We start from the raw sequence: 26,079 nt of genomic DNA, 5'->3' as shown, positions 1-26,079 counted from the left end.
TCACCTTCATCATGAGGAGAATCATACTGGCACTGGTGTTCACTTTTGTGGGTAAGTTCCTTTCTTCCAATAATACTTGGCTGGGATGTTCAGAGGGGGCCTGAAGAGATTAGGCACCCAAATCTCGTTGACTTTCACGTGAGATGGAGCTGAACTCCCTTAGGCAATTTTTAAAGCACTAGTCACAAGCTTTACTGGAGTTTTATGGATACATCAGTATATTAAATGTGAAGCCAAAATAGTTGTTTTCAGTGTCTCACATATCCATTTGATTTTTTTCCCCACAGGGAGTCAGAAATATGACATTGGTAAGTCTACTGCTCATTTTTAATTAATGAACCTAACTCTGCCATCATATATACTGGTACATCTCCCACTGATGTCTCCTGTTTTTCTGGTGGCAGAATCAGGCATGTGACTTTTTGTTGTGATGATGATGATGAACTATAATGTCACAAAAATGTTAGCACAAGTAGATATTTCAACTACTTTTTTTTTATTAGAACCTAGTTTTAGCAACAGCTTGTACAGCTATGAAGGCTTCATTCTGCATGGTCTGCAAGACAGAGAATTGGCAAGAGCTGGGCTGAGGCTGACAAGCAAAGTAGAGATCAGTGGATTGTCACACAACTATCACAATGCTGCAGGTAAATGAAGGAAAGCAAGCAAGCAAAGGAAGATGCATTAAATAGTAATGGAAGTTATAGTAATACATCCAGGCCTATGTAATGAACTGGCAGCAGAGAACAACTAGAATCCTAGGACCCTGTTCTTGGCTCTGATATGACCACATACAAAGGGCCTGTAAAGCTGGTGTAACCAGTCAGTTAAGGATTCTCCCCCCCGGCCCCCCTGCATGGGGGAATCCCCAGGTAGTGCAGAGTCAGTGTGTTCAGCTGTATACTCCCCCCCTCCCAGTTCCAAGTGCAGGTGCTCAGCTAAGGAGGTGGCTGGGGAAAGAGGGCATGACTGAGTGTTGTAGTGCTGCTGCTGTCTTTGGCTGCCACAATGCAGAGCTATTGCAGACTGTTTCAAATTAGAGCAGCACTAAGGCCTGGTCTACACTATGAGTTTAATTCGAATTTAGCAGCGTTAAATCGAATTAACCCTGCACCCGTCCACACAACGAAGCCATTTATTTTGAAATAAAGAGCTCTTAAAATCGATTTCTGTACTCCTTCCCGACGAGCGGAGCAGCGCCAAAATCAATATTGTCATTTTGAATTAGGGTTAGTGTGGCCGCAATTCGATGGTATTGGCCTCCGGGAGCTATCCCACAGTGCACCATTGTGACCGCTCTGGACAGCAATCTGAACTCGGATGCACTGGCCAGGTAGACAGGAAAAGCCCCGCGAACATTTGAATTTTATTTCCTGTTTGCCCAGTGTGGAGAGCACAGGTGACCACAGAGAGCTCATCAGCACAGGTAACCATGCAGGCCGATAATCGAAAAAGAGCACCAGCATGGACCGTACGGGAGGTACTGGATCTGATTGCTATATGGGGAGAGGATTCAGTGCTAGCAGAACTTCGTTCGAAAAGACGAAATGCCAAAACTTTTGAAAAAATCTCCAAGGGCATGATGGAGAGAGGCCACAATAGGGACTCAGATCAGTGCCGCATGAAAGTCAAGGAGCTCAGACAAGCCTATCAAAAAACAAAGGAGGCAAACGGTCGCTCCGGGTCAGAGCCGCAGACATGCCGCTTCTACGCCGAGCTGCATGCAATTCTAGGGGGGGCCGCCACCACTAACCCACCTCTGACCGTGGATTCCGAGGCGGGGGTAATCTCATCAGCCACACCTGAGGATTCTGCGGACGGGGAAGAGGAGGAGGAGGAGGATGAGCTTGCGGAGAGCACATAGCACTCCGTTCTCCCCAACAGCCAGGAGCTTTTTCTCAGCCTGACTGAAGTGCCCTCCCAAGCCAGTTAGGGTGACCAGATGTCCCGATTTTGACGGGACAGTCCCGATTTTAGGGGACTTGTCCCACGTCCCGACCTTACATTGGTCGGGACGCACTTTGTCCCGATATCCGGGGGACCGCGGCAAGCCGGCGCCACCGGCGCCACTCACTTGTTCTTCCGGGGCCCCTGGGGCAGCGCTGCACAGCTGAGCTCCCAGCTGGTGTCCACCTGCCAGCCGGCAGGAACCTACCGAATGCAGCAGCAGCCCGAGGCACACACAGAGTGAGGCAGGCAGTGAGGAATTCTCCGCAGGTCGGCTGCATGCTGGGGGGGCGTGGCTTGTAGACGCCGGCAGTGGGCAGAGAGACTGAGTCCCCCCTGCCCCCTGCCCCCCTCGACGTGACCTGACCCACCAGCGATGCGACCCCCCTAGGCTAGGAGCCAGAGCGGGACCTGCCTGCTGGATGCTTCCTGGGAGCCGCTCCAGGTAAGCACTGCTGGGCTCACCTGGCCCCCTGGCAGGTCCCTCTGCGGGGGGCTCCCCTCAGACCCACTGCCCTCAGCCCCCACCCTGACCCTGTTCCCTCAGCCTCCCCCGCAGTCCCCTCTGTGCCCCCCACCCTCAATCCACTGCCCTCAGCCCCCACCCTGACCCTGTTCCCTCTGCCTCCCCCACAGTCCCTCCCCTCCCCCCATCATCTTACCCGACCCACTGCCCTCAGGCCCCACCCTGACCCTGTTCCCTCAGCCTCTCCCGCAGTCCCCCCTGTGCCTCCCACCCTCAATCCACTGCCCTCAGCCCCCCGACCCTGTTCCCTCTGCCTCCCCCACAGCCCCTCCCCTCCCCCCGATCATCTCACCCGACCCACTGCCCTCAGCCTGAATAAGCCTAGTTTTGCCTGAATAAGCCTAGTAACATCCTCAGGATTTGACCCAGTATTTGTTAATACAGTCCTATATATTAAGCAACATTTTTTTTCTCTAGCTTGTGGGATGGAAGGAACTGCCTCCTGAAAACCCACTCATATCAGCCTATGTAAACGTATTTGGCCATGAGCTCGCCTTTGCTGACGTCAACAAGGAGCTCATTCAACAGACAGTGAAGGCATTGATTGCTCCTATTTTTCTGTTTTGTCTGAGGGGCTTCACAGTTTCCTCCCTGCCCCTCTGCTCCCTCCACTTAACCTTCTGGATCTTTGTCCCTTTGTAGGCTCTGACTGAAACATCAGATAAGGCACATGTTAGTGAAGAATGTGATCAATCAAATCCAAAGAGGCATTGCAGGACAATGGACACAGGCAATATTGGCAGGAGAAGTTTGGCACATTGTCCCTACCTGTGTTGGCCTGCCACTAGAACTCAGTTTATATAGTACTGGTCGGATACATGCTGCAGTCAACGGTGAGTTTAATGGTTTCACCTCAACACATAGGAATTTCAGAGTTCTAATCCCTGGTCTAACATTAAATCCTGCTGTAGTCTTGGCACGTCACCTACCTTCTTTGTCTCAGGTTCCTGATTTCTAATATGGAGGTAGTAATACATCATTACGTCATATGTGGTGTGAGAATTAATTAGCTGGGATATAAATGCTGCCCTTAGGCCTTGGCTATACTTTGGGGGTTACAGCGCTGTAAAGCCTCCCCCAGCACTGTAACTCACTCCCCGTCCACACTGGCAAGGCATTTGCAGCGCTGTATCTCCGTGGTTGCAGTGCTGCATGTACTCCACCTCTCTGAGAGGAATAGAGAGTATTGCGCTGCCGCTGCAGCGCTGCGGCGCCAGTGTGGCTGCCCAATGCGCTGTGAATGGCCTCCAGAATTATTCGGCAGTATCCCACAATGCCTGTTCTAGCCACTCTGGTCATCAGTTCAAACTCTACTGCCCTGGCCTCAGGTAACCAACCATGTGACCCACCCTTTACATTCCCCGGGAATTTTAAAAATCTCCTTCCTGTTTGCTCAGCCCAGCGTGGTGTGGAGTGCTATCAGCGAATCTTTCCAGGTGACCATGCCTCCACGCGCCAAGCGAGCCCCAGCATGGAGCAATGGCGAGTTGCTGGACCTCATCAGTGTTTGGGGGGAGGAAGCTGTACAGTCCCAGCTGCGCTCCAGCCGGAATTACGATACCTTTGGGAAGTATCAAAGGACATGATGGAAAGGGGCCATGACCGGGACGCCCTGCAGTGCAGGATTAAAGTGAAGGAGCTGCGGAGTGCCTAGCGCAAAGCCCGTGACGCAAACGGCCACTAGGGTGCTCCCCCCGCGACCTGCCGATTCTACAAAGAGCTGGATGCAATACTTGGGGTTAACCCCACCTCCACTCTGAGCACCACCATGGACACTTCAGAGCCGGTGGGCGGGGGGAGGAGGAAGAGGAGGAGGAGGAGGAGGAAAACGGGAGTAATAGTGGTGGGCCAGATGGAGACACCCCGTAATCCCTGGAGCCATGCAGCCAGGAGCTCTTCTCGAGCCAGGAGGAAGGTAGCCAGTCGCAGCGGCCGGTACTTGGTGGAGGACAAACAGAAGAGCAGGTTCCCGGTAAGGGTTTTCTTTTTTCGGGAAGGAATTTTTTCGGTGCGGGCTCTTTGGAAGAGGAGAGTTAGGCATGCATGCCTAGATGCGGAATAGTGCATTGATGTGGTTTATCACATCGCGGTAATCGGCCTCGGTAATCTCCTCGAATATCTCATCCAGAACGTGTGCAATGCGCTTGCGCAGGTTTATCGGGAGAGCCACCGTGGTCCTTGTCCCAGCCAGGCTAACGTGTCCGTGCCACTGTGCTGCGAGGGGCGGGGGGACCATTGCTGCACACAGGCAAATTGCATATGGGCCAGGGCGGAAGCCGCATTGCAGTAGAAGACCCTCCCTTGCTTCCCAGGTCACCCTCAGCAGCAAGATATCATCCAGGACGAACTCCTGTGGAAAATGTTTGGACAGTGTTCAGTGTAGGTGCCCCCTGAAGCTGTTGGCTCTCCCCAAGGCACAGAAACCCAGAGGACAGTGCAGCCCTGAAACAATCAGTCCCCCTTACTCACCATTTTGAGGCTCCCGTGGGATATGTGTGCTCTGTTTCGGACGGGAAAATTATGCTATTGTGTAGACCCTGTGTGTTTTCTACTCCTTAAGTGCGGGGGGAATCATTACTCTGTCTGGTATAAACAATGCTGCCTCTGTTAAATGTTGCATTTTGCCTATACAGCTGCATCAACCTTGAGACCTCAGCCGTCCCTCTTATCACCTGCTCAGAGACTGCAAAGACTCAGGCCTGGTCTACACTACGACTTTAATTCGGATTTAGCTGCGTTAATCCGAATTAACCCTTCACCCGTCCACACTACAGAGCCAGTTAATTCGAATTAAAGGGCACTTAAAATCGATTTCTGTACTCCACCTCAACGAGCGGAGTAGTGCCTAAATCGATTTTGTTAATTCGAATTAGGGTTAGTGTGGCCGCACACCACCGAATTACTGTGGTTAAAGTAATGGGGTAGTGTGGCCGCACACCACCGAATTAATGTGGTTAAAAACCGAATTAATGTGCTTAGTGTGGCCGCGCACAATCGAATTTATACAACCTGTTTCCCAAATTCGAATTATCTAAATTCGGATTAATCCTGTAGTGTAGACATACCCTCAGGAAGAGACCGCGAAAAAGCAAAGAAGACATGCTGCAAGAAGTGATGCGGCAATCTATTAAAGAGAATGAGAAAGCACAGAACTGGAGGGAGAGAGAAAGCAGGATCCGGCTGGAAAATGCAGCGCACCGGCGGCAAAGCACCGCGCACCGGCAGCAAAGCACTGATAGGCTCATAAGCATCCTGGAGCGCCAAGCAGACGCTATCCAGGAGCTGGTAGCCATGCAGAAAGAGGAGCAGTACCGCAAACGCCACCCCCCGCACAGCCCTTGTCCCAAAACTCTTTCCGTTGTGCCCCACTGTCACCTCCAACCCACTTTCCCCAACTTCCGTGTTCTTCACGCCACCCGCTGCCTCCAACACCAGTATCTTCACCACCCAGCCTTGAAAACCACGACCCTTACCCTCTGCACTCAACCCCCATCACCATGCAGTATAGCTGTCCTGAAGTGCAGCACTCACTGCACAGCACACCAGACAGGACATATGCGAATCTGTGATTGTACCGTTCCCCACTCCACCCCCTTGTTTCTTTTCAATAAATAATTTTTTGTTCTTTTCAATAAATGGATTTTTTGGCTTTGAAAACATTCTTTATTATTGCATAAAGTAAAAGACTCCTTAGCCCAGGAAATAAACAGGCATTGCAAGTCTGCTTGTCTGCTTAGCAAACACTGATTACTAAAGATTGGAACTACTGCACTTCACTCCCATGCAGGGCACCAGATATCACTGCTGGTTTTCAGCCTCAAATTGCTCCCTTAAGGCATCCCTAATCCTTGCAGCCCCGCGCTGGGCCCCTGTAATCGCCCTGCTCTCTGGCTGTGCAAATTCAGCCTCCAGGTGTTGAACCTCAGAGGTCCATGCCTGAGTGAAGCTTTCACCCTTCCCTTCACAAATATTATGGAGGGCACAGCACGCGGATATAACCGCGGGGATGCTGTTTTCGGCCAAGTCCAGCTTCCCATATAGAGATCGCCAGCGGGCCTTTAAACGGCCAAAGGCACACTCCACAGTCATTCGGCACCGGCTCAGCCTGTAGTTGAACCGTTCCTTGCTGCTGTCAAGGCTCCCTATGTAGGGTTTCATGAGCCACGGCACTAACGGGTAAGCGGGATCTCTAAGGATCACAATGGGCATTTCAACTTCCCCTACCGTGATCTTCCGCTCTGGGGAAAAAAGTCCCGGCCTGCATCTTCCTGAACAGCCAAGTGTTCCGAAAGATGCGTGCGTCATGCACCTTTCCAGGCCAGCCTGTGTTAATGTCAATGAAACGCCCACGGTGATCCACAAGTGCCTGGAGAACCATAGAGAAATACCCCTTCCGATTAACGTACTCGGATCCTAGGTGGGGTGGTGCCAGAATAGGAATGTGCGTCCCATCTATCGCCCCTCCATAGTTAGGGAACCCCATTTGTGCAAAGCCATCCACTATTTCCTGCACGTTACCCAGAGTCACGGTTCTTCTGAGTAGGATGTGATTAATGGCCTTGCAAACTTGCATCAACACGATTCCAACGGTCAACTTTCCCACTCCAAACTGGTTTGCGACCGACCCGGTAGCTGTCTGGAGTTGCCAGCTTCCAGATTGCAATAGCCACCTGCTTCTCCACTGGCAGGGCAGCTCTCAATCTCGTGTCCTTGCGCCGCAGGGTGGGGGCAAGCTCCTCACACAGTCCCATGAAAGTGGCTTTTCTCATCCGAAAGTTCTGCAGCCACTGCTTGTCATCCTAGACTTCCATGACGATGTGATCCCACCACTCGGTGCTTGTTTCCCGAGCCCAAAAGCGGCGTTTACGGTGCTGAGCATGTCCGTGAATGCCACAAGCAATTTCGTGTCGTACGCATTATGCGGCTCAATAGCATCGTCGGACTCCTCACTCTCACTGTCACTTTGGATCTTAAGGAATAGTTTGACAGCCAAATGTGACGTGCTGGCGAGACTCATCAGCATACACCTCAGCAGTTCGGGCTCCATTTCCCACAGACAGATCGCGCTGCACAGAAACCGTTGAAAGATGGCGCCAAAGGTGGATGGAAACAAAGGGATTTCTGGGATGCGAAGCGATGCATCACGGGGCATTGGGACAGGACCCAAAATCCCCCACACCCACGCCCCCTTCCCACAACCCACGGCGCCAGAATGGGAAGAGGTGCTCTGTGGGATAGCTGCCCATAATGCACCGCTCCCAATAGCGCTGCAATTGCCGCAAATGTGACCACGACAGTGCGCTGGGCAGCTGTCAGTGTGGACAGACTGCAGCGCTTTCCCTACTCAGCTGCATGAAGTCAGGTTTAACTCACAGCACTGTACATCTGCAAGTGTAGCCAAGGCCTTGGATAGCGGTGTGTAACTCCTGATTCATTTTAGTGGGCACTTCAAGGGTAAAACTGGGCCCTTCTTAATTCTGTAAAGTGTTTTGAAGATGAAATGGTGTACCTAAGTGCTAATTACTATTATTGTAACAAAACTGTCGATTTGGAACCCTTAATTTATTGTTTTGCCATTGCTATAATTCTTTTCTATCTCTTACAGTTGGTGTAAATATGTCCCCCTCTTTATCTGGTAGTTTTAAACCTTTGCAGTTCTTTGATGCCAATGTGCAACTTCATGCTGATATCAACCCAAGGTGAGGAAAAGTAGGATATATATGTATATAAATATGATGGTATGCTCTAATTTTATTGGCAGGGATTTGGGATAGCTGAATTATTCACGAGGGTGAAGACATGTGTAAGTTATATAGGTCAATCCAAATAGGTGCTGTTAAACCTTTTATTCCATACTACATCATGTTCTATACTTGCCACATACATTACAGAGCATTTAAAAAAATATCCTGGAATTACGGTGTTTTGTGCCTACACTGCTGGGTGACTTAGTCATCATTAATCCAGCTGTACAGGCCTCAAAGCGAACCATATAAATATCTCTAAACAACACACAAAATAGCTTTTCTATGCCTAAAAAATGTCATGTTATCCCAGACCTTGCAGTGCTATCAGTGTGTGCTGGATCCAAATTGGGATTCTACCGCTTCCCATAAAGCTTCTATTTCTGCCCCTTCAGGGATGAGTGATATCAGATGTAAAGTCATGACATTTTACATAGAAAAAAGCTGCTACTGGTGCAACACTAAATATGGTCATCCTGGGCCTCAGGCTAGTGTAATTTTGGGGGGTGGGGAGGAGAAGAAATATTTGTGGAGCTAGTTGATTTTTTAAAAATAGCAGCTGTTTGAAAGAGCTCAGGGTGTTCTAATATTAGAATAAGAACTGGGGTGATGGATTAGAAATGAAGAGGGCAGATGAGGAGGTCTAACAGTCCATGTTAAATTAGCACATGACTCTGCAATTTGTCACACGGATCTCACCTCCACATATGTGGTATATCTCTTTGTCTGTCAATAGATTGATGGCCATTTTTCCTCTTATAGTCGCAAACTCTGATTTCCAAAAAAGATATTTATATACAGGGAATTCTACATTTCAAAGTGTGCTTTCTAAGTATATATTTATCAACGGATATGGTTATGCATGTTTGTATTTTCCCTCTCTTTCAGCATATACACGCATACAGTGGCAATGATGGGAATCAATACACAGTACTTTAAGAGTGGTCTTGAATTTCATGCCAAGTTCCGTGCCAACATCCCAATGAAATTTTATGCCAAAATAAACATGAAAGATAAAAGTTTGAAACAACTCCGTGCCACCAGGAAACTGAGCTAGTGACTGCAAGGTACAGCAGTGATATTTACTTTGTTTAGTTTTAACTAGGGTGAACAGATGTCCCGATTTTATAGGAACAGTCCTAATTCTTTGGGGCTTTTTTTTTTATATGGGGTCCTATTACGCCCTACCCCCTGTCCCGATTTTTCACACTTGCTGTCTGGTCACCTTAAGCCTGGTGTACGTTGGAGCAGCCTGCCTGAACACAATGTAGGCTCAAGGGCCATGACAGAGCTTTCTCAGGGGCCAATCCAAGACAGGGGAATAAAATTCCCCAGGAACTAAAGACCATCACAAACCTCAGCGTCTTCTGCTCCAAGTGCAAGTTACCTTTCTTTGACCTTGTCAGGAAGCAGGGGCTGCAGCAGAGTCGGTCTCCAGGAAAACTAACAAGCACAGCTGGCCTGTAGTATGCTGTCTGATTGGCTACTCCACCTGCTTGGTTGGAAGAGTCAACAAACCAGCTCTTAAGCCTGGTGGCTGCTCAAAGCAGTTGCTCATGGTGGTGATAGCTCTGCCTCACTCTAGCACCAGGTGCGAACAACAGCTTACCTTGGTATAAGTTATGTTGCTCAGGGGTGTGAATAAACCACCCCTTGAGCGATGTAAATTACACCAACCTAAGCGCTAGTGTAGACAGTGCTATGTCAGCAGGAAAGCGTCTCCTGCTGACATAGCTACCACCACTCACGGGGGCTGGAGTAATTAAGTTAACGGGAGAGCTCTGTCCTATTGGCTTAGAGCGTCTGCACTAACAGTGTTACAGCAGCCACTGTAAGCTCTGTAGTATAGCCATAGCCTAGGTAATTCAACTCTGACCCTTGGCTCTGATTCCTGACCTCTGACTCTGGGCTCTGACCCTGTGCTCCTTCCTGGCTCCTAATCACAAGGCATGAGTCCTGTTCCTACCACTAGGCACAACTGCCCATGTCCCAGTCTCTGACAGGCTTTGCCTTCTCTGACCTCTGACCTAAACATATAACAACATGTGTACATATACATTATAAAAAATAAATAAAAATCCAAAACAAGACAGCCCACTGCATGCACTTCTCCCCTTGGGGAGAAGATGAGAGAACAAATGGGCCAGATTTTAGCTGCATCACTTAATGCACTACTGGAAAGCGCGAAGATACTACAGTGAAATCTAAGAGCCTGAATAGAATAGAGTGTACAGAGCATCACAAGGGTCGGGGCAGAGCTAAGGAGAACTTTAAGTTAGTGGTTCTTAACCAGAAGTACGCTACCCCTGGGAGTATGCAGAGGTCTTCCAGGGGGGTACATCAACTCATCTAGATATTTGCCTACTTTTACAACAGACTACATAAAACTAGCAAAGTCAGTAAAAACTAAAATTTCATACAGACAATGACTTGTTTATACTGCTCTGTATACTATACACTGAAATGTAAGTACAATATTTATATTCCAGTTGATTTATTTTATAATTATATGGTCACAATTAGAAAGTCAGCAATTTTTCAGAAATAGTGTGCTGTGACATTTTGTATTTTTATGTCCGATTTTGTAACAAGTAGTTTTTAAGTGATGTGAAACTTGGGGGTATGCAAAACAAATCAGACTCCTGAAAGGGGTACAGTACTCTGGAAATGTTGAGAGCCCGCTGCTTTAAGTCACCTTTGCAGTGACCCCGGTTTTGCCCTCTGTGCACTTTGGCTGCACCCAAGCGTCTGACCTGAGATCCCTCCCCAGAAAAGCTTACAGCCTAACCATGCAAGTACAATAAGGAGCAGTAGCATAGCTAGCGGGGTGCAGGGGAAGCAGCCGCTTCCCCTGCCTTTCCAAAAGTGGCCGGAGGAGCGGGGGGAGGGGGCGTGGCATGCGGCCCGCAGCGCGGCCCGACAGCCGCAGCCGGAGGAGCGAGGGGGGGCGCAGGCTGGCGGCCCACAGCGCGGCCAGCAGCCATGGGGAGGGGCGGCGGGGGTGGCCGGAGGAGCAGGGGGGGCCGCAGGCTGGCGGCCCACAGCACGGCCGGAGGAGCGAGGGGGGCACAGCATGGCGGCCCGCAGCGCGGCCGGCAGCCAGGGGGGGGCGCGGAGCGGCCACAGGAGGAGCCAAGGGGGCGTGGCCAGAGGAGGAGCCAAGGGGGAGCACCTTTTTTATGTTTGCTCCCCCTCCTCTTAGAAGCTGGCTACGCCACTGGGGAGAGCAGTCTAAAAACAAGAAGACATGGACACATAGTCAGTGAGAGAGTGCTATAGCAAGGTAATGGAAAAGTGAGTTTGAAGGAAGACAGAGAATGTGGCTGGTGCACAGGAAAACAGAGACTACGCCCAGTGTAGGAGGCAGCCTAAAAGAAGGTGAAAACCAAAGATGGAAGGGTGCATTAAGAAGAAAAGGATGCAGAAGTCTAGAAGGCTGTGCAGGCTGAAGTAAAAGCAGAGGTGTAAACAGTCATGTAGTTGGGCACAACCTTGAATTTGATGCAGAAGGAAAGAGGAAACCAGTCTAGTGAATTGGAGTAGGGGTGGCATAATCAACTACTGAGAGGAAAATAGAGGATAAATGTTGATCCAATTATATTTAGACCTTCCCTGCCACTGAAAATAATGCATATTCTTTTTATTCACACAGGGTCTTTATTCTGCAAGATCTGAAACTTATCAAGAGTTTATCTTGAGGCATCTGAAGAAGTGGGTTTTTTACCCATGAAAGCTTATCCCCAAATAAATCTGTTAAGTCTTTAAGGTGCCACCAGACTCCTTGTTGATCAAGAGTTTATATTATCCTTAGAAAGAATTTCAGGCAGGAACATCAGCAGTAGGCAGAAGGTCAAACAATGTGAACATCATGGACCATTACAGTGAAATATTCAGTCTGCCATATGTGGAAAAGATAATATACAGCCTGAGAGGCAATGTGACTGGAGCAGCAGGAGAGGAATGAGAACTTAGCAAAGATATTTGGGAAGTACGGCAGTCCTCTTCCTCTGGTAGCTTTACATGGCTTTACTCCAATTAGAATGACATAATTCACAGAGGTGTTCTCTGTGCTGTGCACTACAATTAATCTCTCTGTTCGTTTGAATAGTTGGTGACATATACGGCATCACCCCCACTTGACTACCTTAGGGCTTTTCCTGTCATGGAGCACCACACAGAGACCACTCGTTCACGATGACGTACAAAGAAATAACTGACCACAACCCATCTGTTTTAGTCAGTGGTTCTTTGCTGATTTATCATAGCATGGATGATACCATGTGACTGTCTTGTCTCTACCCTATCCCCTAAAAAAGACGAAAGCTCCCAAAATACCACTACAGCTGCTCAGAATATTTTGTTTATCTGCTTGGATCTTTCATGTGATACAACTTGACCAGCTGTATGCTTCTCCTACTCAGCCATTGCCATGGCTAATTATTGTTCATACTGTTTTTATTACTGATACTAACCATTCATCAAGGGAAATCAGATCACTAAGGAAACATGGTTTAGTATTATCACTCCCGTGCTACATATGAGGACTCAGAACACAAAGGTTAAAAACTGAATCTCCAAAAATTACTCTGCAAGCCAGTTACAGGGGTAGGAGGAGAATCCAAAACTCCTAATTCTCAGCCCCAAACAACAGTGAAAACTGCCTCATTTTTTAGAAATTCTGTTCCCAACTATACCCATGCAACTGTATTGAAAAAAACTGGGTATAATTACATGGATAAAATTGAGAGCAGAATTTGGCCCCTCATATTTAACTGATCATTGGTCTAATTTATTCCTCTCCCTCATTCTGAAAACTGCCCCCAATTCCTTTGTAATAAGCCAAACTCCAGTAATGCAAAATGTCACTGGCATAACATGAAGCAGAGTCCAGAAAACCCTGGGACAGGTGCATTTCAGTATTTGATCCCTTTGAAGAAATGCAGCTCCTCTTGTAGTAAGGGAGTACACATGTTCTGAGTGCTACAAAGCTTCAAGTAAGGCCCAGTCCTGAGAATTTTGATATTATTAGGAGCTGGGTGAAACCTTGTTGTGCATTGAGTTAAAATTTGTGTGAACACACCCGACACTTAAGATAGTTGTAAGAGACAGTTAAAGGGCCACACCTAAAACAAGATCTAATAGCGTCTGCCCAGAAACTAGCACTAGCTAGTGGGTGGAGGGTTGCACTGGGTATTGGTATGAGCCGGTGTGTGAGAGAGAAGGCAGACTAGACAAAAACTGGGAGACGGAGGAACAGCCAAACAGCCAGAAGGAGCAGCTGAAAACACGGTGTCTGACCCAGGAAGGAACCTAAAGAGAGGTTTTTGGATCAGTGGTGCCGGTCGAATACAGTGTTCTTGGTGCTGTGAGCAAAAGAAGCCTCTTCCTGCTACTTGATTCCTTCTGTGTTCAGAGACAAAGCACTTTGTACATTCTTTGTAAATACACAAAACTGTATCAAAAGAAATACCTGACTGTCACCAATTTCTACTCCCAACTGGAACATCCCTAGGCCCCTAAGCATTGACTTAAGCCCCTAATGCATCCCTAGGCCCCTAATGCCATTCAGGTAGAAAAAAAAGAGCAGGATTGAGCCCTAACAGTCTCAGATTTCCACTGGGTCACTGGTGAAATTCTGGTGGTTGGCATAAACTGTTGGAATCCAGTTGATAAAACTGTACCAAATTCCCACAGTAAGTTAAACAATTTGATATGAATCAAATCATTTCCCCAGGTCTTTTAATAGTGTTGCAACTTCCTTTGTTATAATCTTGTGGAAGAAATAATCCAAGGCCAGATTTTCAAGTGCTCAGCATTCACAATGGGGGCCAGATTTTTTCATAAAAACTCAGCCCTGATGCTGATGGCCACATTTTTTAAAAAATTCAACATTCAGCCCAGATCGGTGGGTTTAAAGGGGTTGCACTAGTTGGAATTCCACCCTTTTTAAGCCATCTGGCATGCCAGTCTGGCTGACGTTCTTAGGCATACAGTATGTGTATAGACACAAGAAAAATAAAAGCCAAACTCCAGTAAACTGGAGTTGTAATGTAAATAATGCCACTAAATTCACCCACCCTGAAATTTACCCAGCTGCTTTGGGACCACCAAAGGTCCCTAATACAACAGAACCACTGTGGCTCCATTGGAGTGAACCTGCAAGGAGACTCTGAAAGCCTTGCATGTGGCAGCGATGGAATCCACACAAACCAGTGCGGATGTGCCTATGGAGAGTTGGGGGTGTAACCACTGGGTCCACAATCACATGCAGTGGCCACAAATCCTCATGCAAGGGATGCTTGGGGTTTGTAACCCCTATTTTTCAGCTCAGGGGCTGAAGAAGTGGCTGTTATTGCCCTCCCAATTCCTGCATTACTAAGGCTCTGTGGGCATAAGAGAGAGAATGTAATCATATGAACAGCCCAGATATAATGTTATAGTAGTAACAGATGTGTTTCAGGCGACTAGTAATAGAATATAGGTCTTTTATCTCTCATTTTCTAGGTCAAATCCATTCTAGTAGTGATTGGTGGTGGTAGCATCTAGTGGCTATGCTTTGGCCTGTACTAAAAATGGGTTTGGTGACTGCAATCCAGTTCCTAGTGAACTGGTCTCTCTGCCATAAAAAACTAAAACACTGCTACAACTGGCACCCTTGGGGGAAATGTCAAAAAAGAAGTCAAAGATCAAACAGGCATGGAGACTGTCCAACTCGCCATTCTGGAAGCCGGTCCTCCTGGTTAGCGACCCCTTGGTGAGGCAATGTCAGGACTGCTTTGCCATTGCCAGTGTTGCACCTTTTCTGTGGCAGAAAGGACTCCAAGAGCTATCAAGGAGACACCTTTTCATCAGCTCCACACATACACTATATAAGAAACAAAACCGTGTAGCAACCGAGCCTGAGCCACTTAGTTCGGGTTCAGATTTCTCCAAAGTTAAGGGATGCTCAGGTTCAGATTTTTAGTTCAGCTCATTATACAGAGCAAGGCCAATCACAAAGTTTGGGTATGGAGCGAGGCTAGTCTCAGAACTTACCTGCAGTTTGGGGGAATTCTTATCTGGGGATTTGGTTCAGGCCCATCTCTCATTATTATTTAACTTTTATACTGCAGTGGTACTTAAAGGCCACAAGCAGGTTGGACTCTGCTGTGCGAGGCAGTGCACGAGCATATTAATAAATGATAGTCCCAGCCCCCAAATTCTTAATATTTGAATTGTGTGTTGATGTTTCTGGCAGGATGATGCAAAAATCTAATGTCATATTGGTGGGAAAATGTGAAATAAATAATATGCATCTGCTTTCAAGCTTTACTGTATTACAACAATTGCAGTCAGTTGGTCTTCCTGTAATAAAGCCCAATTGGTTCTTACAGATAAGTGAATAATAACAGCATTTAGCTCCTATATAGCAATTTTTATCCACGTATCTCAAAGCAGTTTCAAAGTAGGGAAGGGTCAGTATCATCTCCATCACAGATGTGGAAACTGAGGAACAGAAAGGTGTAGTAACTTGTCCTATGTCACACAGCACGTCACTGGCAACGCTGGAAATAGAACCCAGTCCCTGATGCCCATTCGAGTATCCAATCCCATGGCCACACTAAGTCCCATCATTTTTTCCTGGACATTGGAATTTTTCATGTGTGTTTAGTAAACAGTTATCCATAGGAGCCACACAACAATGGATGCTTATTAGGTTTGCAAAACAGTGAAATTAAGGGCAGATTATGTGAATTAGATGGCTGACTCTGTTGGAATGCCTGCTTGAAGTAATCATGTTTTGAAAGAAATCTAATTAGGCTGATAGAACTTTAGATGTCCATCAGCAGCCCAGGGAATGTACCAATTCTGCCAGTATTCCAACATTTAACAACTACCATTATTCCCTCCTTGCCCCCCCCCACCTTTTTTTCCTTCTTTCCATTTGTCCTTTAAGGTGATGATGCTACATAGAAAAGATTTTGTATAGTGGTAGGTGACTAGTGTCTAATGCTGAGGTCTTGGCCAAATTCCGGGTTGGGTAATTACATTCTGCCTACCTTAATTTCCCCTGCAGCTCTAATGAGGTAAAGGTCTCTTCACAACTTGTCCTAAAACATTGTGTGGTATTGCTGTGGGCTGTTAAACAGTGAAGAATACCTTTTCCTATTGAAACTGCAAGGGACGTTTGGGTAGAGAGAAACCAATGACCAGAGCTGGAATTTGACCAAGACAGCAAGAATAGCTCTCCCACTCTTAGAAAAAGTGCCAATGAATCTGTAATGACTACACATGGCCAGACCCCCATTGGAAAGCATGTGCGGGATCAGAGCACAAGGTTGTCTGACCAACTTTGAATTTCAGAATATTTGCACCTTCGACAAATGACAAAGAGTCCTCTGGCACCTTATAGACTAACAGACATATTGGAGCATAAGCTTTCGTGGGTGAATACCCACTTCATCAGACGCATGAGTCAGCACAGAAGGCTGTGATACTGTAAGTCTGGAAGAGATTATCACAATTTTTTGTTTGTTTTGTTTTTGATGGAATTTATTAAGTTTAAAGTTGGTGAAAACAAAAAAGTTCCAGCAACTTCGTCAAAGTAGTATCTTTAAAAACGTCATTGAAAACAGAAAGCCAACCCTAGTTATACAAGTGAGTCAGACAGCGCATATTCAAGCTTCAGCACCTGGTTGTGCAAAAAAAAGTCCTCATAAAATGTTTAAACAAGTTTAACAGGCTCTTTGGTCCTGCCATGCGGGCAGGGGACTGGACTCGATGACCTCTCGAGGTCCCTTCCAGTCCTAGAATCTATGAATCTATGAATCTATGAATTTAGTAATACAAATGTAGGTATTATAAATTATGCTAAATAGCTATGTTAGGAAGTACAAATAACTTTCTTGTCCCCTTAAAAATACAACTATACAATTGGAAAATTTTGGGCTACGGTGCTCATCTTTTCTTTCCACGTGATTTTGATAATCAACTCTCAAATTAATTTATACTAGTTAATACCACTTTACGCATCAAAGCTCATTTAGGATTTTAGAAAATCATTGTTTTAAAACTAGAAATAAAAAATACCCCAGCCTCCCCACACAAACATTGAATAATCTTGCCATTTCTGCTTCCTTCTCATCAAAGTCTTAATTTCTGTCTTCAGATTAAGGCAGCTATGAGTCCTGTCCACGTCTCATTTCACCCATCTCCTTGATCTCGACCTTCTCATACTTCCCGGTCCTCCTCCTGGTAATAACCAGTACAGTAATCCCAGTAATAATAGTCAATATCACCACTGCCAACACAGCAATAACGCCAGCAGTCAGACGTTTCATAGAAAACTCTGGTGGCTTTTCATCCACATAGTAAATTAAAATTCCTTCCACATCCAGAGGCTCTCCGTTAACGGAGAGGTTGAATGCATTACTACGATGAAATATGGAGTCAAGTTTAACATCTTTTTCAAAGTAATAAGCCACATCAGCTATATCAACATCTCTGTTGGATTTCTGGGAAGCATTTTGCTTCAGGTCAATATGGATGAATGGGTATTCATACTCAATGGCAGTGATGTACTTTGGATGCAGCTTGTATCTGTTCTGAATGATCTGTCTCAGACCATTTGCCACTTCAGAAGCATGGAAGGTTTTAGACCTCTCCTTGTGTTTCAGTTCGATGAAGATCCAGTTAGTTCTGACTAGTTCACTGCATCTTAGGGTTGTGTCACCTTTATCAGTTCTCCTCACCCCAGCAGAGTTCACACACCAGCAGGTGTTGGTCTGATTGCACTGCCTGGCTTTGAAGATACCACTGTCCTCACAATCTGGATTGTAAATTCCATCATTGTCTAAAAAGCCATGCTCAGGTTTGAAGAAGTTCCTGCCCTTTGGGGAGCTCATTTCTGCCTTCATCAGTAGGCATTTTGAAGTCAACACTGAACAATTTACTCTTTGATTTGAACCCACCAACGTGCAGAGGCAGTTCCCGAGTCTGTCTTCAGTGCATAGAGCCCGTCTGTTGGTTGCACAGGTACAGTTCTTCTGGGCAGATGATGATGCAGCTGCCAAGATCAAAACCAGCACAACTCCAAATCTAGATTCCATGTTCAAGGGAGAAAGAGAGGAAGAAGCCTGTGGGAAGAAATGGCAAGGGCTGTCTGAAAACTAAGCCCACTGACAGCCAATCTCCTGGTTTTTGTGTATTGGTGAGCCACTCCCTATTACTCAACCCACATCAGACCTGCAAGACAGGTTCTGCTCACAAACAATTGGTCTCCAGCAACACAGAAAACCCACAGAGAAGTCAGTGAGCTGCACCTTCTTCAATTATACCTTCAGGGAGTGGCAATAACTTCCCACCATCCCAACCTGTCTCCCTCCCTCCTGCTGAATGAGGAAATACAACAGGCAAGCAACTCACACACCAATATAAAACGTGACTCCTCCTGGCCCTGCCTTGTGGATCAGAACATAAACACAGTTTTTTAAGATAATGTGAGCCTGCCTGAGCCCCTTCCTTCTGTCTCTGTTTCCATCTCCTGCATATATAAACGCAGTTAGGGCCCCATGCAGATGGGAACTGGAGCAAGGAAACACACAGAAGGAAGGACAGCAGCCTACACCGGTGTTTGTGGAAGCCTTGCTGCCCTGATATTATGGGGGAGAAGTACAGCAATTAGAGGTGGGATGAGGTATGTCACAGTTCAGGGCAACAGCTCATGTATTTCCCTTCTGTGCAAGGGTGGCAGGTTTGTAGAAATTTTGGTGGTTCCCAGAACCCGCCCCCCCCCCCAAACTCCACCCCCCACCTGCCTAAGGCTCTGGGAGGGAGTTTGAGTGGGGGGAGGAGGTCTGGGGTGCAGGCCCTGGGCTGGGGATTAGGGTACAGGAGGGGTGCAGGGTGCAGGCTCTGGGATGGAGTTGGGGGAGGCTCTGGAGTGCAGGCTCTGGGATGGAGTTTGGGTGCTGAGTGCAGGCTCTGGTCTGGGGCAGGGGGTGGGGGTGAAGGAAGGGGTGAGGGGTGCAGGCTCTGGGACAGAGTTTGGGTGTAGGTTCTGGGCTGGGGCAAGGGGTGGGGGTGCAGGAGGGGTGAGGGGTGCAGGCTCTGGGAAGGAGTTTGGAGTGGGAGGGGTGCAGAGGGAGGGGGTGCACGCTCTGGGAGGGATTTTGGGGATAGGAGGGGTTCAGGGGTGAGGGCTGTGGGGCTGGTGATGAGGGGTTTGGGTTGTGGGAGGGGCTCAGGGCTGGGGCAGAGGATTAGGGTGCGGGGGGATGAGGGCTCTGGCTGGGGTTGAGGGGTTTGGGGCGTTGGAGAGGCTCAGGGCTAGGGCAGAAGGGCAGGGTAAGGGCAGCCTGCCCTGCCATTAGGGGACGGGGGCACTAGGACCCTGCGACATCAGTTGATGCCGGGAGCCAGCAGAGCAGAGTCAGCATGAACTGCAGGCTCCGGGGCCCGGGGGAGGTGAGCGGGGGCAGCAAGTGGGGGCCGGGGGGACACTCGGGGGAGGTGCATGGGGGCGGCAGGTGGGGCCGAGGGAGAGACCCAGCCCCAAACATTGGTGGAGCTGGGCCCCCGGGGCCCTGAATATTGCTGGAGCCCAGGCACCACGAGTGTATATAACTTGCCGCCCCTTCTTCTGTGGTCCAGCAAAGGCACCCACTCATAGGTTTCTGGATCCCCAGCCGTTGCCTCTCTTGGGCTGAGACATGCATCTCTCACACTCCTGACTGAGATATCTTCAGGCTCTACAGTTCCCTGCCTATACTGTGAATTTCCCAGCAAAGTCAGACAGCCTAAGCAGGCCTGCTTTACTTTTCTCCTCAGAGACAGTAAACAGTGTAATTGCCACCGTTAAGTTACCAGACAGCTCTTCCTAAGCAAGCATATTGGCTCTTAAGGAAAAAGCAGTATAGAGAAAACATATTAAAAACAATAAAAGAACCTACATGCATGCTAAGCTTACCAGAGATCACCCCCTGACTCCAAGGACTCTGGCAGGTGAGCAGTCCTTCAACCCACACCAAGGGGCATTCTTGTGGTTACAAGTTCATAACCCCTACTGCTTAGAACAAGAACACTGAATAGGCAAGTCTTTCCAGCTCTTCTCAGGAAGGATTGGGGGCTCCCCTTAGAGCGAAGGTCTTGTCCATTTGCCGGATCAGAAAGACGGCCCTGAGTCAGTCTTAACTCCGCAATTTTACTCAAAAGTCCTTTCTTTGTTGGTCCCTGGAGAATCCAGTGTGAATTAGTATATGCGAGCCTCCCTCCAGGTGGTGGTTCCTCTCTGGAGGTGTTACAACCTGAATGAATTTGTCTACCCACCCCCACTCTTCTTAGTTTTTGGAGGGCTGTGATCTCCCTCCCCCATGGAATTACATACAATCCTTGGCCCACAAAGATGCACAAACTTAATTCAATATGGTTTGTCCAGGAAATTGCCTTAGCTGTCACATCTCCCCCTAAAGAAGTGGGTATAACTAGAGTGCTGTCCAGCAGCCCAGGGGAGCGCACTTATTTCCTGGACAGGCTGATCCGTAAATGGCATTTTTTCCTCTTACCTTTTATAATTTCATATACACCTCTACCTCGATATAACGCTGTCCTCGGGAGCCAAAAAATCTTACCGCGTTATAGGTGAAACCGCGTTATATCGAACTTGCTTTGATCCGCCGGAGTGCGCAGCCCCGCACCCCTGGAGCACTGCTTTACCGCGTTATATCCGAATTCGTGTTATATCGGGTCGCCTTATATCGGGATAGAGGTGTAGTAAATATTTTGCAAGCAAGCCAGCATGCATCCTTCAAAATTCCATAGTGTCACTTGTCCACCAGCCTGTATAATTTCTCTCTTCAGAGCCTCTGGGGCTGAGCTCTCACATGGCCCTTCTTACCCCTCAACCTGTGGGTGTTAGCTTGAGATGGGGTTCTCTCACTCCCATCTGGTTTCTAGGGAGTGTGTGTGGCGTCTCCTGGCAGTCAGGCGGCTTTCGGCGGCATGCCTGCAGGAGATCCACCCGTACCGCGCCTTCGGAGTACCTGCCGCCAAATTGCCGCCGAAGCCGTGGGACTGGCGGACCTCCCACAGGCACGCCGCCGAAGGCAGCCTGACTGCCGCCCTCACGGCGACCGGCAGGCTGCCCCCCGCAGCTTGCCGCCCCAGGCACGCGCTTGGTGTACTGATGCCTGGAGCCGCCCCTAGGTGTCTCTTTGTCTCCCAAAGGATTTGCTGCCCCAACTATGGGTTGAGGTTCCCCACCCTGACAAACAAGGAAGAGCCTGACAGAGGCAGCACCACATTCCGTCCAGACTGAGTACACCACAGCCACAGAAGTTGTGGACAGCTCAACAGAAGCTGCAGCTGGAGAAGAAACACAGCAGCTAGAAGACTGGAATCAAGAAATAGCAGACCAGGAGCACCAGTGCTAGTATAAGAGAGAGGAGAAAGAGAGCCATTTTGCACTAGTTTAAGATGAGGGAGGCTGCTGCTGCAAGGTAGGCAAGGGGCCAGAGGACGCTGCCTGCCTGACGAAACACACCTGATCCCTCAAGAACCTGCACAGGACGGGTGAGCTGGCGAGACATTGCATGTAGGATGTGTCATTGTTTCGTATGAGAGGTACTCTCCTGTGCTTTATCTGTTAAGTAAAGAGCATAAAGTCGAGTAACTGAACAAAGTGTGTGTTGACCGTTTACAACTGCTGGGGGTCCCTGAGGGAGTTAAACAGTAAACCAGAAGCTGAAGGGTTTGCGCTGCACCCAGAGGGGCTAGGCAGTTGGATGGTGGGTTAAAACAATCAAAGGGGATGCCAGATAGGTCTATGGCCTGAGAGTGTGATTAGGGACCACAAGATTGGGGCAGCGGCTGGACTCCGTTGGGGTTCCAGGAGCTTAACACACCCCAGGGCATTCAGAGCACAGAGGCTTGGATTCCCCGCAGAGCAGTCCTAATAGGCAACTAGGAAGGGGCGCTTATTAGGATCTGTGCCAGGGGGGAATGATACTGCAGGTAGGAGAAGCGGATGGGTGGAACAGCCCCCAGTCTCCTTGGCATGGCAAATAGCATTTGGTTAATACTGCTCCTAGGAACATTAGCCCCCATGTTTACACTGTCTTTGGTGAGGGGGTACTAGCCCCAGGCATGGACAATGGAGTTAGGAGCTGTATGGCTCCAAAAGGAGCTGTGCTGCCAAGGCCAGGGCTAGGCTGGCAGAACCACAGAGAGGTAGCTATGGTTAATGCTTCCTTTTCTCCTGGATCCCTGGACTCCATTGTCTCCTCCACGATCACACACTCCGTTCCTCCTCTGACCTCTGAAGGGAGCACAAATCAGTAATACAGCCAGTTTCCCAATCCTCTGTCCTGCAGCTCCCCTGCTGTTGTATTGTCTGGTTTCTTATTGCTTGGGGATTTTAGTTTTGTATATCAAAAATTCCTTTTAATCTGCTCTAATAAAATCCCAGAGCAGCTGCAATGTCAAACCAATGATGGGTTGACAGTCTGTCCAGTGACAGATTATACTTTCATTTATAAAACAGTTGGGGCATTCCTTCCTTCTAGCGAGGATGGTTTCTGCCCCTCCTACTTCCCTTTGATATACTATTTAGCCCAAGCCAGTAAAACATACAAAAACTTTCACACTTGTTCTGTTACCTTATAGAGCGGTTGATATTGTCATGGCAGTTTCTGGAGATACTAAAATTTCTGATGGTGGGGTAATTGCTCTGTGGACAACATTCCAAGTTTCTTAACAAGCCACACTCCATGAGTCACTGTTTCCCCATCTTCCCATTGCTGCCAGTAGGTGTCAGACGTTCTCCTTGCTCATTGCCTGCAGACTTGGGTAAGCACAAACTCCTGAAACTCAGATGTGCTGAGCAGCTTGTGCAAGACGTTGAGCACCCTCAGGCACTCTGTAACTCACAGGAATGGGTCCTGAAAAAAACCCATATTCAAACTCTACTTCCACAGGGGTTTTCCCAGAGCCTGCCCTTTATTTAAGGCAGGTCTCATTGTAAATAGTGGACGAATTATTAGGAAGCTACAGTGGCTGCCAATTCATATTTACAACCAAATATGGGCCTAAACCAAACCAGCAGATCCAAATACCCTCAAACTTCAAGGAAGCTCAGACCTGGAACTGAAATTGGTGGCTTAGCCCCCTCTCTATTTGGAGTAAGAGAAATTGTTATAAAATACAGTGTAGGGAATAATCCTTCATTGCCAAGAAGAGGAAGTAGGTAAATTCCTAGATTTACTCGTGGTTCTTGTACGGTTTCATTTTGTGACCTTGAGCAAGTCACTGCACTGCTCTGTGTCTCAGTTTTTCCGTCTGTAAAATGAAAATAGTATCTACCCTCCTTTGGAAAAAACTTTGAGACCTACATGTGAAATTGCTAAGCAGTATTATTTCCAACTCTAATTTCTTTTATTTTTTTTATAATATATGGGGTGTGGTTTGTTCCAGTTCTTCTCGCCTGGTCTCTTGTTAAGCCATGTTGCTTCTTCCTCTTTAATATCTACCTTCTTTTCTCTCTCTCTCTCTCTCTCTCTCACACACACACACCCCCACCCTAAAGCTGTTGCCCAGGATTTGGTCATATGTCCCTGGTTACTGTAACCTCCTTCATAGCCTTCCATCTTCAAGCCATTCAAAATACTGCTGATAAAAGTAATCCTCTCCAGCCACTCCAAACTTATCACCCACCTCCTCAAATCCATCCCTTAGCTAGCTTCCTGTCTCTTACTACAGCACCTCCACTCTCCCTGCCTGCATCTCTGCTCTCATTTCTTCAAACTCTCTACTTGCTCTCTACACTCCTCCCCAACTTCTCACCTTTCACTCTTTTACACTGTCACCTTGGAAAAGTCTCCCAAGTCAAGCCAGCCCACTACCTCCAAAACCAGTTCTTCTAGGTGCATTGCCTTCCCCTTTTGCCTCACCGAGCCTCTCTCCTCACCCTTCCTTTCTTAGCCACGTCTTGTCTTCCACTTGTCTTGTCTCTTTTATGTTATAAACTCTGTGGTTTTTTGTTTTCATTCTGGAGAAGTTTTTTCACTCAGAGATCCTCAACTAGTGTAAATTGTCATACTGGGAACACTCCCATCATTACTGGAATTATTTACATTGCAGTAGCACCCATAATAGGCCCCGATCAGAATCAGGATCCCACTGGGCTAAGCACTATACCAGGGGTAGGCAACCTATGGCACGTGTGCCAAAGGCGGCACGCGAGCTGATTTTCAGTGGCACTCACACTGCCCGGGTCCTGGCCACTGGTCTGGGGGGCTCTGCATTTTAATTTTAAATGAAGCTTCTTAAACATTTTAAAAACCTTATTTACTTTACATACAACAATAGTTTAGTTATATATTATAGACTTATAGAAAGAGACCTTCTAAAAACGTTAAAATGTATGACTGGCACGCGAAACCTTAAATTAGAGTGAATAAATGAAGACTCGGCCCCCCACAGCTGAAAGGCTGCCGACCCCTGCGCTATACAAAAGACAGTCCATGCCCCAATTACCTTATATTCTAAAAAGACAAAGTAAATAGAAGGTGGGGAAAATTGATACACTATCAAAACAAAGCAATCAGGGTGAAACCAAGTGTGTTTCTGATTCCACTTCTCTCTCTCACACACACACGGTTTTTAATGTAATACAAAAACACTTTAAAGATTTTATGGGAAGGGATTGATGGAAAGAAGGAACAATCAGGCCTAACTAACACTCCAAAACACTAATATCTTCAGCTGGGAGATGCTATATTAAAGCATTATATTTTTAGTTAAATATATCAGTGTAACAGAGCTCCATCTACTGGTGCTTATCACACTTATTTGAACCACATCATTTTTAGTGTTAATTTGTGCTTAATATCCAATTCTTACATTATTTCAAAAGACAGAGAACTATTACAAACACATAATACAGCCATTGGGTTACTTGATACACAATCTTTCAGTGAAAGAACATTCTAAAAATAGCTACCAGGAATACTGACCATGTCTGAGCAACATGTAAACGTGTATAACTTATCATGGGCAATGACAGTACTGTGTATGAATTCCTACAACTTAAACAGTTTTCCTAGGAAATTAACTTTATTTATTTGGGTTTGTTTAAGATATTGATGTACAAGTCAAGCACATGGTATAAATCCCTGTGAATAAATACTGCAAACAATTGGGTCTTTAAAATTTAAAACAATAGCCAACAAATACACATGTAAGTATATATGCACTCAGTGCACACACACAGCATTCATGGGAGTTACAACATATACAATGGATGAAGAGAACGTATCATTTTCATTTCTCAAAGGAGAGGTGTTTCGTAATATTGCAGTGAGCTCAGTTGATCACAGCATCAAGACAGATTCAATTTAAAGTACTTTGGTCAACTTGGCTTTAGTTGTTGAGTATTTCAATTTAAATTGGGTCTTCTAAGATGCTGCTTACTATTTTCTTCTCTCTTCTGAGCAAGTTATCTTGGCAAAATATGATGTGTTATAAAAGATTAAATCGCACACTCTAGCACAGTCATACTAAAAACATGGTCCTCGTCAGAAAAGAGTCTGGATGAAAAATAGAGATTTCTTAGTAAAAAGAAATTATTCCGTGTGTGTGTTTAAAGTCATATTTGCTACTATAGTGAGAAAGGTAAGTTTTTACTATTTTTTTAAGTCATATTAGCACTGCATAGCTGACACAACACTAAGGAAGAGTGAGCTGGGTTCTTTTCTGGCTCATATACTGTCAATAGAACTGTTAACTATTATCACAAATGCTTCATTTATTACTTGTTTGCAGTGTTGCTGTAGCCTTGTGGTCCCAGGATATGATAGAGAGAAGATGGGCAAAATAATATCTTTTACT

The 26,079-nt window shown here is 47.0% G+C and overlaps 1 protein-coding gene and 1 long non-coding RNA gene across 2 annotated transcripts; one reads left to right on the top strand and one right to left on the bottom strand.

Moving 5' to 3' along the window:
• The first annotated feature begins 8,098 nt into the window (after nt 1-8,098).
• On the top strand, nt 8,099-11,955 carry LOC113406529. The gene is made up of 3 exons (XR_003369791.1): nt 8,099-8,172; nt 9,106-9,284; nt 11,870-11,955. It is a non-coding gene; the product is annotated as an uncharacterized LOC113406529 (long non-coding RNA).
• Nucleotides 11,956-17,375: 5,420 nt separating this feature from the next.
• LOC113406556 (tumor-associated calcium signal transducer 2-like) lies at nt 17,376-18,305 on the bottom strand. The gene has a single exon (XM_026651863.1). The coding sequence runs from the start codon at nt 18,303-18,305 to the stop codon at nt 17,376-17,378; it is 930 nt and encodes a 309-aa protein (XP_026507648.1).
• Between the last annotated feature and the right edge of the window lie 7,774 nt (nt 18,306-26,079).

Source organism: Terrapene carolina, unplaced genomic scaffold (genome assembly GCF_002925995.2).
Source record: "Terrapene carolina triunguis isolate 2854851 unplaced genomic scaffold, T_m_triunguis-2.0 Scaffold103, whole genome shotgun sequence".
NCBI classification, from domain to species: domain Eukaryota; kingdom Metazoa; phylum Chordata; order Testudines; family Emydidae; genus Terrapene; species Terrapene triunguis.
The sequence above is the reverse complement of the archived record's forward strand: the minus strand, read 5'-3'. Positions and strand labels throughout refer to the sequence as shown.

What these genes read in the sequence shown, in the direction of transcription:
- LOC113406556 (XM_026651863.1), bottom strand. Translation starts at nt 18,305, where the DNA reads ATGGAATCTAGATTTGGAGTTGTGCTGGTTTTGATCTTGGCAGCTGCA.